This window comes from Acinonyx jubatus, chromosome E2 (genome assembly GCF_027475565.1).
Source record: "Acinonyx jubatus isolate Ajub_Pintada_27869175 chromosome E2, VMU_Ajub_asm_v1.0, whole genome shotgun sequence".
Classification (NCBI taxonomy): domain Eukaryota; kingdom Metazoa; phylum Chordata; class Mammalia; order Carnivora; family Felidae; genus Acinonyx; species Acinonyx jubatus.
The window spans coordinates 5,332,151-5,347,024 of record NC_069396.1 but is presented as its reverse complement, the minus strand read 5'-3'; the positions used below and the strand labels follow the sequence as shown (position 1 = coordinate 5,347,024).

Below are 14,874 nucleotides of genomic sequence, written 5' to 3'. Positions count from 1 at the left end.
GCGTGTTCGTAGGTTCGAGCCCTGCGTCAGGTTCCGTGCTGACAGCTCAGGACCTGGAGCCTGCTTTGGATTCTGTCTCCCCCTCTGCCCCTCCCCTATGTCTCTCGAAAAACAAACTAAAACATATATTTTTTTCTTCAATTTCAAAAACAAAGCATTGCCCCCGCTGGTAAAGGCACAAGTGGAGGGGCACAGAGTTCTGTGCTTTGTTCCAAAGCAGGAACCAGAGCAGGATTAGAGGCAGACCCACAGTGCTAAGTAGACCAAGGGCATGGGTGGCCCAAAGCCCAGACAGCAGGACCAGTGTAGCAGGGATGAGGAGTTGGACATTTGGTGAGAGCCAAATGTCCCAACTTGTGCTCGCTCAAAAATAAATAAACATTAAAAAAATAAGGGGTGCCTGAGTGGCTCTGTCCGTTGAGTGCCTGACTCTTGGTTTAGGCTCAGGTCATGATCTGGGTCATGATCTGGGTCATTATCTCCCAGTTTGTGAGATCAAGCCCCGAGTCAGGCTCTGTGCTAACAGTGTGGGGCCTGCTTGGGATTTTCTGTCTCTCCCTCTTTCTCTGCCCCTCCCCTGCTTGGTTTCTCTCTCTCAAAAATAAATAAACTTAAAAAAAGTTTTCTAAACATTAAAAACATGAGCTTCAGCTTCCTAAAGTCAGCTTTTTCCTTAGATGCCCGAGACCATGAACCCTAATCAGAAACTTAATGTTACAGAGAATTTTCTGTTTGTTTCACAAAAAAAAACAAAACAAAAAACAAACAAAACAAAACAAAACAAAAACCTTTAAGGATAACTGGAAGCTTCTATTTATTTAGCATTTTTTATGTGTCAGGTATTTTGTTGAGTGCTTTACAAACATCATGTATTTTACCTCACATAAACTCTGTGAGATAGGTGCCCCTCTCCCCTCTTAAAGATGAGGACTCTAAATCTGAAGTACGTGCTTAGAACCTGAGCTCTTTCCTGGTTCTGAGACTTGATTAGCAAGATTAAAAGTGAAGCTTCAGAGAAAAAGCAGACGCTGATAACATTGAGGGCTCAGAAAACAGGGGCACCTGGGTGACTGTCAGTTGAGAATCCGACTCTTTTCATTTTTAATTTTTTAATGTTTATTTATTTTTGTAAGAGAGAGAGAGGGAGGGAGGGAGGGAGGGGCAGATAGAGAGGGAGACACAGAATCCAAAGCAGGCTCCCCAAGCTGTCAGCACAGAGTCCAACACCGGCTCGAACCCACAAACCGGGAGATCATGACCTGAGCTAAAGTTGGACACTCAACCGACTAAGCCACCCAGGCGCCACCATCCGACTCCTGATGTGGGCTCAAGTCATGATCTCACAGTTCGAGGGGTAGAGCCCTGTGTCGGGCTGTGTGCTGACAGAGCCTGCTTGGGATTCTCTCTCTCCCTCTTTCTGTGCCCCTACCCCACTCTCTCCCTCAAAATAAATAAACATAAAAAAAAAAAAGGGAACGAAATTTGAAGAGTCCAAGTTCCCTACTGTGGAATTCTGTCAAGTGCATTGAGACTCTTTTTTTAATCCAAAACTCAGAGGCCTGGGAGAGGGGAAAAGCCAGCCACTGGCTGTGCTGCAATACCGATGATCCTCTGTCATACTTAACGCTCACGTGCTTCCCATTAATCACCAACACTGAGAGGTGCCAGATGTCCTGAAGTTTAACATACTCCCGTGACTCCCCACTTGTGATAGACCGTAGCCAATCTGCAGTCAATTTTAATAGAAACTTCATAGATGCATTTTAACTCTGAAATTAACACATGCCCATTATAGAAGATCTAGAAGAGTGTAGAGAAGCAGAATAAAAAAAAAATATCACTGCTAATCTTCCAGTGTAATCTTAATTGTGTAATGTCTTTGCCTCTTCTTCGAAAAAGACATTATACTTCACGTACTATTTTGCAGTCAAACGTTTACTTCATACTATGAACACCATACCATTAACATATTTTCTCATTCCCTAAAGTGTTTCTGCAATGTCGTGTTCTACTTTGTGTCGAGCCACCCAGGCGCCCCATGTAATTTTTCCTATTTGTAAGCAATATTGAAATGAATATACATGTTATCAAACACCCCCCACCCCACCTGCTCGTCCCTGAGATACACAGATATCCCCCAGGCTAAATCTCTATAAGCAACATCACATGTTTTCAAGGCTTGGGATGCATATTGACAAATTGCATTCCAGAAAGATGTTTTAGTGTTATCAGTAATGCATGAGTATTTGTTTCCTTATGTTTGAGAAACACTGACTATTAGGTTTTCCTAATTATTTTGGCAATGTTGGAAGCAAAAAGTTACCTCATTTAATTTTATAATGCTTGTTGCTGTTTTGTTTTCTGATTTTGTTAATTGTTGTTTTGTCCTTATTGATTTTTAACCAGCTTTTTATATATTCAAGATGGTAAACATCTGTTTTATATGACACAACCACTTTTCCCAGTTTTCTATTTATTTTATTTATGATATTTTAGTCATACAAAAACTTGCTTTTGAGTTTTTTAATCTCTCAATAATTCACTTAACTTATATCTTTAATACCAGTTTAGAAAGGCCTTCCCCACTCTGTCACATAAATATTCAATGGGGTTTTTTTCTCCTAATACTTTAATCCACCTGGAATTTATCAGGCTATACTTTAAATGTTTATATATCAACCTTGATTTTTGGAGAATATCTGTTTTATAAAACACATTTTAATACTTATTTAACAAAATGACTTTAGATCTATCAACTAAAAAAAAAAAAAAGATACTGCATTCTTTCCATTCTCTTTCTCTGAATTTTGCTTTTGGAGACGGAGAACAAGTGAAAATAAAATCCTCAGTAATTTTCTCCTACAGCTTTGTTTTGGAAAGTATTATATTTCTCATCTTTGTGCAAAAATCCCCTTAACCCTTGTATGTATCCTTAATTGATCTGGTACAATTCCAATATCCATGATTTATATAAATTCTACTTGAACCAATTAAAATTTTCAGCCTGTGTCCCCTCTTGGGGTAGAGGATATTCACTAGGACTTTACCCAAGCTGCTTAAATAAAATTATTTTGAATATCTGCATAGATTTCTTACACATAATTAAAATTAGTTCAAAAATTAAATAGAAAAATGCCCTCGAAGTCCGGCATGGTTGTGAGCATGCATACATAAGAAAAAAAAATATGCTCTCATTATGTTTGGTGGAAAACACACTTTAAAAGTACAATTTCGGATCAACAAAGGAAATACTACAGTCCAAGAGGAACAAGCTTTTCAAAGAACATTTGATAACAGTATCAAGATCCTTAATTAATAATCTAGCGAGTCGGAAACTTGAATCTCCCCTTTGATCACTTTTAGAGGGAGCTATAAACACCACATCCAGTCCGTCAAGGGGGAGATGCCACACAGAGCCGTGGAAGTGAAGGCAGGGGAATGTTAACAAAAGGCTAAAAATATCTTTTCCCTGGGAACTCTCCAGGAGCTAGCCCATAATGAGATTCAACTTAGATAAGTGAATAAAGCCAAGAAAACTAACTTGAAATGCAAGTAATTGGTGTCAAAGAGAAATCTGGAATAGTGAGATAGGAAAGAAGTTTGAAGGGAGTAATGCCTGACAAGGATTAAATCGAGGTACTTCGTCCACCTTCTCAAAAGTCTCAGTAAAGGTCTGTTGGGAGCAAATGAAGGCCAAGGTCACCAAACTCTCCCCTGATCTAACAAACCTTGTTCAAAATGTCCTACGTGCCAGTAACTGTGCTAGACACAGTCCTTTATCTTTTTACTCAAAACAAAAACAAAATGGAGAATGATATCCTGAACACCATTTGTTACGTGCGCAAACTGACCTGGGAAGTTGAAATTACTTAATTACACGAATTGTCATGTTACCCTCTTCGCCTAGGGCAGGCTTGGTGTGCACCTGTTTGGGCTTAATAGTTAATAGTAACACCTGCCTTCATTCTAAAAATGTTACGGTCTGACCCATACATTAGGGACCACAGTAGCTGCAGCAAATTACCACAAATGTGCGACTCCGAACAAACGCAAATTTGTTATCACATGCTTCCATAGGTCAGAGTACAACCCGGACATCACGGAGCTAAAACCAATGTGCCAGTGGGCCACCCTTCACTTCTGAAGTCTGTGCAGGAGGACACTTTGTCTTTTCTAGCATCTAGAGACTGCTCACGTTCCTTGCAGACCTTTCCTCTCCTGCTCTCTTAAGGACGCTTGTGATCATATTGGGCCCACCCTGATAATCCAGGCTGATCTCACTGTTTTAAGGTCAGCTGATCAGCAACGTTAATTCTTCTTTGCCATGTAAGTTAGCATATGCACAGGTTCCAGGGAGTCATCCCACCGGCCACGGATGCTCTAAGGTAGCATATGCCCAAATCGGAAGACAGGCTTTCTGATTCAAAGTCTGGTTGTAATTTCAGTGATCACTGAGGATGTCTTCAATGGGGACGTCTCGTTTGATCTTTGTGACATGCTGGTAGGTGGGGAGGGTGGGAGAATTGGAAACAGAAACTTGGTAAAAATATCCATCATTGCTTTCTTTATTCAAGGCACTTACGGATAGAAGGAATACCTAGAAAACAGTGTTCTTGCCTTCCAGTTGTCTGTGATCTGACTGGGCCATGAGTATATCCCCCCCGCCCCCCCCCCCCCACACAGAAAGCAGAAGTCTCTATGAGAGGAGCCTATAATAAATGAATATGATATTCTATTAATTAACTATGTAAGAAGTCAGATGCAAAACATAAGGGCAGTCTGAGTTTCATACTAACCACACAACTTAGGAATTCATTTTACCTTCTTCTCTCCTATGACAGGGGCAGCTGGGTGTCTCAGCCACTTAAGTGTCTGACTTCAGTTCAGGTCATGATCTCATGGTTCGTGGTTCGAGCCCTATGTCGGGCTCTGTGCTGACAGTTTGGAGCCTGGAGCCTGCTTGGGATTCTGGGTCTCCCTCTCTGTCAGCCCCTCCCTGGCTTGCTTAGGCTATCCTTTAAATGTTTATATATCAACCTTGATTTTTGGAGAATATCGTGTTTTGTAAAACACATTTTAATACCTATTTAACAAAATGACTTTAGATCTATAACCTAAGGAAAAAAAAAAAAGATATGGCATTCCATCCATTCTGTCTCTTGAAAATAAATAAATGTTAAAAAAAATTTTTTTGTAATCTTCCAACATTCTCAACCTCGAGAGATCATCTATTATAAATAAACTCACAATAGCATCCTTACACAAAAATCTCTGTGGGCTTTTCTATTTCTATGGAAACCTAGAGCCCATCTACCACGCCCTTGAGGTGGGAGAATTGGCTCATGTTCACACAGGACCCTCATGTCTCTACTCTTGGATAAAGTGGTTTTGCTTTAAACAGATTATGGGTGATTTGCATACCATGTTCCCTTCCCACTCTATTCACCCTGATCATTTGAGAGGCACATTTATAAGAGGAAAAATTTCCTTCTTTTCTTTTCAGAAAATCTGACGTTCTAGAAGGGAGCATGTTGTAGCTAGGCTAATAGTGTAACATTCCCCAATCTATAGTGTTTTATTTTATTTTTAAAAATTTTTTAATGTTTCTTTATTTTTGAGACAGAAGGAGACAGAGCACCAGAGGGGGAAGGGCAGAGAGAGGGAGACGCAGACTTTGAAGCAGGTTCCAGGCTCTGAGCTGTCAGCACAGAGCCCGACATGGGGCTCAGACTCGTGAACCGTGAGATCATGACCTGAGCTGAAGTCGGACGCCCAACCTACTGAGCCACCTAGGTGCCCCTAAGCCTATAGTGTTTTCATAAGTATTTTCATGTTTATCAGGAAAAAATGTATAATAAGCTTATCATATCCCTAAATTCATGGATAGTTTTGCCTTGAATGAGGCAACAATGAAACATAGCAATGTAAAGCTATTTACTATGAAGCAAATAACACAGTAAAGAAAATAAAACAAAAACGCAAAGGAAGCCCATGAAAGACCATTTGGCAAATGAGGGCAGAGTGGAAGAAAGCATGAATTTTAGAGTCAGACCTAAGTTTGGATCCCGCTGGATCACAAACTAGCTTTTGCTTATAGACCAGTACTTAATATTTCTCTGAGTTTTGCTGCAGTGGGTGTTTCTACAGGTTGTTTTGAGCCAAATAAGACAATGCATAAAAAGCCCAGACGTGCATTGGACACCAGATAAACATTAGTTCTCTTCTTTAAAAGGCAAGTAACTAATTTAATGTAGTTAGGTATTATTTACCACTGTGGTTCTTATTTCATGGATTAAGACTGCACGAAGAGTCACCTGACTGACAGTCCGTGGAGTTCGGACCGACTGTCAGCTCGTACGTGCCAGGGATGGACAGAAAGGACAGATGGCCAGAGCCGAGGCTAGACTTTGGACTCCAGTCTCTTAAAGAGGTACTGCCTCTTCATGCAATCAGTATTAAATCAGCTTTGTGCCATCAGTGTTAAATCAGGTGGCTGTTATGTGCAGACATTGGGTCTCAGCCTTGGGGATTCGTTAATGGTCAAGAACATTCATCACACCTCTGCCTTCATGGGACCAGTCAGAGAGGCAGACGTTAATTGAGTTGTCACACAAATGAATATGCTATATTATGGGAAATGCCGTAAAGGAAGGGTACCATACCACGGGACTGTAAACCAGGGACAGGCTAGTTAGTCTGGAGGACCAGGGAAGGATCTTCTTTGCTAGTGATATCTGAGCTGAGATCTGAAGGATAAGTAGGGTCGACCAAGGACAGCAGGTGGGAGGATCACGTGTGAAAGTACCTGTGCTGGGAAGGAGCAGCGTCAATTGGGAAAACGGAAAAAAGATTTGTGTAGTTTGATAATAAGGACAAAGGGCATCTCTTAGGACATGAAATGAGTTTGGAGAACTGGGCTGGGGCCAGATGATAAAAAGACTTGTCTAAGTAAAGGAATGAGAAACTCCTAAGGGATGTCCATTATGGGGTGACATAAATTAATTAAAAATCTGAAAAGATACCCTGGAAGCCTGTATTAGTCAGTGTTCTCCAGAGAAATAAAAGAGATAAAGAGATAGATAGATAGATATACACACATATACATACATCTTTATACAAAAGGATTTATTGTAAGCAATTGGCTCACACAGTTAAGGAGGCTGAGAAGTCCCGTGACTTCTGCAAGGCTGGTTCTGCAAGCTGGTTGTGTAATTGAGTACAAGTCGAAAGGCCTGAGATCCAGGAAAGTCCAATGTGCTGATTGCAGTTCGGGCCTGAAAGCCTGAGAAGGAGGAACACCCGGGGCACATTGTCCAGGGCGGTGACCAGTACTGGGCTCTTGAATGTGACTAACACAATGAAAGAACTAGATTTTTTTTTATTTTATTTATCTTTATTAATTTAAATTTAAATAGCCATATGTGGCTAGTGGCTTCCAAATTGGACAGTGTAGGTTTGTTTTTTAATTTTTAATTTTTTTTTTTGAGAGAGAGGGAGAGCGAGAGAGAGAGAGAAAATGGATGGGGGAGGGGCAGAGAGAGGGAGACACAGAATCTGAGGCTGGCTCCAGGCTCCCAGCTGTCAGCACAGAGCCCGACGTGGGATTCGAACTCATGCACTGTGAGATCATGACCTGAGCCAAAGTCGGACGCTGACTGAGCCACCCAGGCCCCCCTAGACAGTGTAGTTTTAATATGTGACCCTGTTCTATGCCTTCATGTTGCTTATCTCTAACTGAAATTACTTTACTCCTGTGTTTTACATTGCCTATTACCTGTCTCTTTCATGCCGGAATATCTTGTTGACTGCTAGATTTGTAACACTCAGGGTAGGGACTGACATATATTCATATCTCAATGAACTTTCTGTTAAATTGACTTTCAAATTAATAAATGCCCCTTAAGAGCACTTTGCTATGTTTGAATGCTGTTCCAAAGCACTTAGCTTCTAATGATCTTGCTTTCCACTGAAAAATCCAGAAATCAAACTCTGGGTAGTATGGTAACACAAAATGCTATCAGGTTGTGTGCTGACATTGTTGGTTTTATCAGATTCAGCTGGACGTTTCCTAGTCACCCTAATCAGTTATATCTCCTTAGTTTCTGTGTGTCTTTCCCTTATGTTGAGATGGATCTGGAGTCTACCCTCCCAGTTCCAACATTTTGCACACTTGGGGAAATGTGGATTCTGTTCCTCTAGCCTACTTGTGGCTTCCGACACTGCCCAAAGCTTGTTCAACGGGGAAGTGTTGGAGAGGGTCATCGAGAGTTCATGAGCCAGGTCGTGACCTCCGGTTGACCCGGAAGCCGGATTCAGGCAATCGATCAGAGAGGTTCCTCACGCCTTCCCCGTCCTTGGAAGATAAGGTCTGCTCACCATTCCCACAGTGGGAGCTGTTTTCAAGGATGCAGCTTTGAGAGAGCGATGTGTTGCTGGGCCAATGGATGGTACACTTGATCGAGCCCTGCGAAGGCCTGTGTGTAAACTTTCGGAATTCTGGGGGGCGGTTCAGAGATCTCCCTGTCTTGCAGCTGCCTAAGATAAGCTCCGTAAGTAAGCTCCCTTGCTTGTTAACGTTGCCACCTACCCATCAGGGACCCTTGGTCTCTCCCTGCCCTACGTGTACAAACCAACAAGAAGCTTAGGGTTCAGATCCCAGATATTTGTTGTCTTTAGACATAGGGGTTTTGGTTGAGTAAAAGTCAAGTCTTTGGCTATTCTGGGAGGACAAAAGGTCAGGCCGTCCTTATTACACAAAATTGCCCCAAGGTTTTGTTTGCTTTCCTTGGTTTAGTAGAATTTGCATAGCGTGTTAAAAAAAAAAAGCATCAAAGTATAGTTCATTCTCTGTGAGCTCTCCTTTGTGTGCAGATATGAAAAGCCTCTGCCCATTTATTTGCTAGTGAAAGGATGAATACTACAGAAAAAAGTGAAAAAGAATATTCTGCTCAAGCTTACCTGGGTTCGTTTTTTTTATCACCTTCAAATTCTGTGCACAGACGTACGTTACACATGCATGATGACCATGCTCTTTTGCGTGTTCACGCACAATATTCTCAGGGGTCAACAAGGTTAAATCATGATTTTAGCCAATGGCTGTATTCTCTTATGTCGTAAAAACATTCATTCAGCCAGTCCCCCCTGCTTGGGCATTTAGTGGACGCCAGTGGTGATTCATTGTCCTGATCATGAAATAACACTACAGTGAATGTGTTCCTACACGTAAGTGCCTCCAAACTCAAACCCACCCGGAAGTGGTATCCAGATGGAACAAAGCGTGGGAGCCCTTAATAGCTTTTGTGGAATTTTCCCACATTTCTTTCAAAAGGATGATCGCCGTTTGAAGCACCATCCGGTGGGGTACAACCGTGCTGATTTGTAACAGAAGTGTTTCTCTTCTCCTTTCCTAATTCGGGCTTGTTTTGACAGTAGTGCCGATAACAATACGAGTAGCAACAATGGCAGCGGCTAATATTCCTGGGGTATATCATGGGAGAGCATTAGAGTAGGTGCTTTAAAAACATTGTGGGTCATGGTTAAAAATATAAACCCTGGAGGCTGACTTCATGAGGTCAGATCCAGATTCTACCACTTAACCTCTGATTTGCTTCCATTCCCTGCTTGCCAATGAGTCACAGGCTTACTAGGAAGACCAGATGAGTTTATCGAGTAGTAAGCCCAGTAAAGCACTGGATAATGTTGCTTCTTATTCCTAATTGTGGGTGGTTTTATTAACATCATTTCACAGGTGAGAAAATGAGAGAGTAGGGATATGGCTCAAGGCCACCTGGCTCGCGAGAAGTGGGCTGGTTCGACCTGCAGAAGCCCTTTCCCCAAGGTTTGCGACTTTGGGGAAATACTCAGCCTCGTCCAGCACAGGGACCAGCACTGACATCCCAGGAGAAGTTAGTGTTGCCACCGAGTTAGACCAAGGCAGAATCAGGCACAGAAAAGGAGAGCATAAGGTCACTGTAACTCACTGGAGATGCCATGATGTAACTCCTTGTTTCCAAGATCAACAATAAAGCTGGGGTTGGGGGGGGGGGGGCGATTATTTTCTTCATCCTTGCAAACTGAAGGTAGTTCTGTATGGAAGTGTTTTGTGGGATTGTGAAATACCCCCTCGATTACAGCGGCCCTGTGGGCAGCAATCCCCAGGTCTTGTTCGGGACCCGTGCAAATGCCTTCCTTGCCTTGGGAAGGCCCTCTCTAAATATTTACTGACCTGAATTTCTGCTAAACATTGTCATAAACACTTGCAGTTATTTCTTAATGTACTCTGTTCATAACTGCTTAGTCAATTATTTTTATTAGCATAATGTTCCTTTTAAGCATAATGACGTTGGGGAAAAAACCAGAAACATTGTAAGCACATTTTCTCAGCTATGGCTGATTGTGAGTGTTTTCTCTCTTTTCTTTTTCTTTTTTGGACTTCCTTTGCAGATTTGATGAATTAATTGTGAACTTCCCAGGGGGGAACCTAATATGAACTGAAATTTGTCGTTTATTCTATAATGTTGTGGTTCTATTCTAGTTCCAGTGACTATCCATTGAGACGGAAGCTTGAATATTGCCAAGGGCTCCTAAAATTGCTGGCATAACCTACTTTCTCCAGAGAACCCGACTTCAATTTTCATAATGAATTAACGCCTTCTCTCTCCCCCAATTTCTTTGCTCCAATAGCTCTTTGTGGAGACCACTGATGTCAATGGCAAAACTCTCGAGGGGCCGGTGCCTCTGGAAGTCATCGTGATCGACCAGAATGACAACAGACCGATCTTTCGGGAGGGCCCCTACATTGGCCATGTCATGGAAGGATCACCGACAGGTATGTTACATTGGCTTCCATTAGCATACTGGCTTGGGAAGTGGGCTACTATGTGACCTTTGGGGATGCTAGAGACTATTTTCTCCCTGCTCCGCCTTGTGATATACATCAGCACTGCCCAGTTATTTCCCTGGGTGGAAGCAAGCCCTGGAAATCTGGAACTCAGAACATGCCTGGGGTGTTGCAGGCTGTGAAAATCTCTCTCCTCGTCTCTGAAAGCGACTTTCCAAGGATCTTTCTGTGTGAATAGATCTAGCTCACCCTTGTGACGGCCCAAGGTTGAACTCTGTGGGATGGCAGGCCTTTGAAGAAAATTAAGGTCCCCACCCCAGGCTCCTCAGTCATTCCTTTTCGTAATTGTCTTTTAATAAGAACCATTTTGGAAAAAACAGGTACGACTTTTTTTCCCCCCTCCTTTTCCTTACACAAGGTGCATGGAGAAACCTTGTGGCCTCAGTCACAGGGCCAAAGGCAAGACATTTTATTTCTCTCTGGAAATACAGGCACCTACGTTATGGAAATCACAGGGTTACTACAGAGCTCCTGTTATCTTTTTTCCACACTTAACCTTCCAGGGAAGGTGTTAGAATTTAGAGCTCCCTTTTTTTGGCACAAGAGATACGAATAAATGCATTCTGTGACCAGCAGCAGAAGTCACTGCTGAGTAGGATGCTTGAGAAAGTCGAGAGCAAAGTCGAAAAGCCCCTATTGCGAGACTAGACTTTGATTGTAAGTCTTAAAATTCACCGGAATGAGTACTTACCATATGAAGACTGTGTCTGTGGCTGTGTCTGGATGGTGCCCCTAGAAGTGATTCAGTGGGGCAGACGGGAGACAAGAGCCCCAGCACTGCTTCCGCGGGTTCTGTTTTTCCCCTTCACTGACTTGATGGGATGTTATCAGTAACTGGTAGACAGAGGAGGCTCTGCAAGCGTCGTCATGGTAACCTGCCTAGACTACCCCTGAATCATTGTATGCAAGGCGCCTAAACCTGTCTCCCCAGCTCTGGGCACTTTATCTGCTCCCCAGGGGCAGGAGCCGAGCTCCCCTCCTGCGACTTGAATGCAGTCTATAAAAAGGAGCTAGAGGGCATTTGGGGGAGCCCACGAGGCAGGAGGGTAATAACAGGCCTGGAACGATGGTGGAGGTGGGTCAGATCATTTTCAGGCAGACCTTTCCCGTAACACCTCTCCTCTTCTCTTCTTTTTTTGTTGTTTATTTATTGATTGATTTTTAAGAGAGAGAGAGAGATCCCAAGCAGGCTCTGCACTGTCAGCACAGAGCCCAACGCAGGGCTCGATCCCACAAACCATGAGATCATGACCAAAACCTAAACGAAGAGCCTGACGCTTAACCGCCTGAGCCACCCAGACACCCTCGTAGACTCCTTTTAATGGAAGGGTGGCCTCTTGTAAGAGAGAGCCTGGGATTTAGGTTTAACGTTCACAGATCTCTTAAACAAGCCGATGTGCAGGTCGAGTTAAGGGAACTGATAGGGAAAGCTGTTAAAGAGGTTAGAGTTTGAGCAGAGCAGGAAAACGATTCCCCGTTTCCGTCTGTGAGCGCCTGGAATTTGAGCCGGTCCTGGAAAGTGTTCTAAATGTAAATGACAGCGCTTCTGTCGGAGGCGGCTGTGCGCGTGTGCGTGTCTTTGTATATTATGTGTGTATATGATTAGGCGCCGTCCGCTTTTCCTCCCGCTGTGCCCTTCCTTAAAGTTTCAGGAAGAATTTCAAGTTTTACTGCTTTATATACATGTCATATTTTCAAAGAAAAATGGAATCTTTTACGTACACTGAATTTCTTAAAGCACAAAGCAATTTGGTTAGGATGGACGGATCTCCGAGCAAAACATAAAGCACTTCCAACCTCTACTACTGTTTGGGATTATCCTCTAAAAACACATAAAGACTCGAAGATCTATGTGACTTCTTCCAGCTGCGCAGAATTTGGCCTGAATCATTGTTTTTCTTTTTCAGCCCCCTCTGGGTTTGACTAGAAAGCAGGAGTTGAAATAGAGTCAGTCAAATTTGGGGTCAAGGACGGGGAGACGTGGTGGAAAACTTCGAGAGGAAAAATCATTTGGATGGCTCAGCACCTCGCAAGAGAGCTCAGGCAGGATGGCCCCTAAAGCCCCCCCGGGTACGGTGGGAATCTGGGAAAGGAACCACTTACAGGTTCTGACCATGAACCCTGACAGGCTGTAGAGATGATGGCCTGATTTCAGTAATGCCCTGCCCCTTTGTGCTTGGTGGAGTCCTGTGTGTCGTAGACCCCATGGCAGATGGGTTGTACAGAAGGGGATGCTGACGCTGGAAGGAGTTGAGTGACTTGGCCGTATTCACATAAATGATAGATGGGAGCCAGTGTTCGGGGCTCAGTCTGTCTCCCCGACCTTCAAACCGTGAGCTCTTTCAAGTGTCCCACAAACCTCATGGTGAGAGCGGCCATCACACTGTCACAGCGTTGGGTCACAGCGTTACTGTCCCCCTAGGACGTTCTAGCAGTTCCCCCCCCCCCCCCCCCGTTTTCTCCCCTGAGGGGCGGATACCGCTCTCGCCACCACACATCTGAAAAAAGTGAATCTCTGGTCCAAAGTCACATGGGTGGCTGCTGAGCCAGAATCTGTGTCCGTGTGTCTGGCCTGAAACACAGGCTCTTTCCCGCGTATGACTTGGACATGACCCCCCCCCCCCCCCCCCCGCCCCCAACCCCGTCCCTCACATTCTTGACCATGAGCCCTTGCAGTCCCAGCCGGGGGGCGGTATTTGCTCTATCAGAGGAACTGGTATAGCTCCCAATGGAAAGTAACACGCTCTTCCGACCAAACGTGGACCCCACGGAATCCCTTTTGGTGTCACGTGTGCTCTTACTCAGTCCCTAGGGTTAAACCGTGCTGCCCGTGGGCCATGTTGTCACTCACGTTGCTTTCTTCTGAGTTCAGGTCATCAGGGCCAGCTTCGTGGGGTGTGGCCGGCACGGCCTCGGGGCCCCACGCTCAGGCTCTGCTGTCACCACCTTAAAATTATTAGTAGGTGTTGGACAAGGGTCCCGTTTGCATTTTCCTTTTGTACCCAGCCCCTCCCCCCAAAATTGGGTCACTGGTCCTGAGCATGGCCCTGTGGCCCAGAGCTCATGGGATACTCCCCCCAGCTCCTTAGCCAGGTGAGACCTTGGGCAGCTTCCTGAACCTTCTAGAAGCCTCCGTCACCTTGTCTGTAGATGGGGTGGGTGCATAATAAATAGTACCTACCCTAGAGAAGCGTGTGCACTGATAAAATGGGACACTGTGCTTCACTCAGCACTTGCAACATAACAAATGGGTAAGAAATGCTAGAGTATCGTTAATGCTGCGATGATTCTTATTATTCCTGCAGCGTACCCTTTAGGGAAGGCAAGGCAAAGAGACATGCAGTTTGTGTGAAGGAACATTCATCTCCCAACAAACCAAGCATCATTTTCATGTTCCAGTGTACCTGGATATGCCATCGACACCAATCTGTCATGGAGGAAGGTCACCCATATTTATCTGGGTGTGCAGACAGGAGACCATTTCCAGCTGCTCAGCACTAAACTCCAGGGTATTGTTTTGGGGAATCAGTACTGGATGAGGAAAGATCAACAGAAAATAATGGTCTTTGAACTTCACAAATTATGAGCTATTCCTTTCGTGGAGCCACAAGGCATTGATTTATGGGACCCAAGCCCGGGCCCGGCTGTTCTGTGGGGCCAGCCAGAGCTCTGCGCGAGCCTGGTTTTCTGAATGCCCAGGGCATGCCAAGACCTCGCGAGTGGGGATAGAGGGCTGGGACCCTTGAAGTTCCTGGAGGGCACACTTGCCAGGGCCCCCAGTGCCTATTGGTACCAACTCTCCCCTGTTTTGCCACCAGTAGTGTTCTGGGCACCTTTGAGAAGGGCCAACCACGAGACCCTGAGATGAGGATTGAGGGCTTGGGGTTGACCTGAGGTGCAGGACAGCAGGGAAGGAGTGTTCCAGGTAAGGGAAGTTGGTCAACTCGAGGTGCCCACTGAAGCCAGCTACCAGG

General features: G+C 44.3%; 1 protein-coding gene across 1 annotated transcript in view; it reads left to right on the top strand.

Annotated features, from left to right (window-relative positions):
* The window catches only part of CDH13 (cadherin 13), a 1,023,179-nt gene that overhangs the window by 628,140 nt on the left and 380,165 nt on the right, over nt 1-14,874 (top strand). The window contains exon 6 of the mRNA XM_015083822.3: nt 10,684-10,828. Coding sequence (XP_014939308.2) covers nt 10,684-10,828 — 145 coding nt within the window. The remainder of the gene's footprint in view (nt 1-10,683; nt 10,829-14,874) is intronic.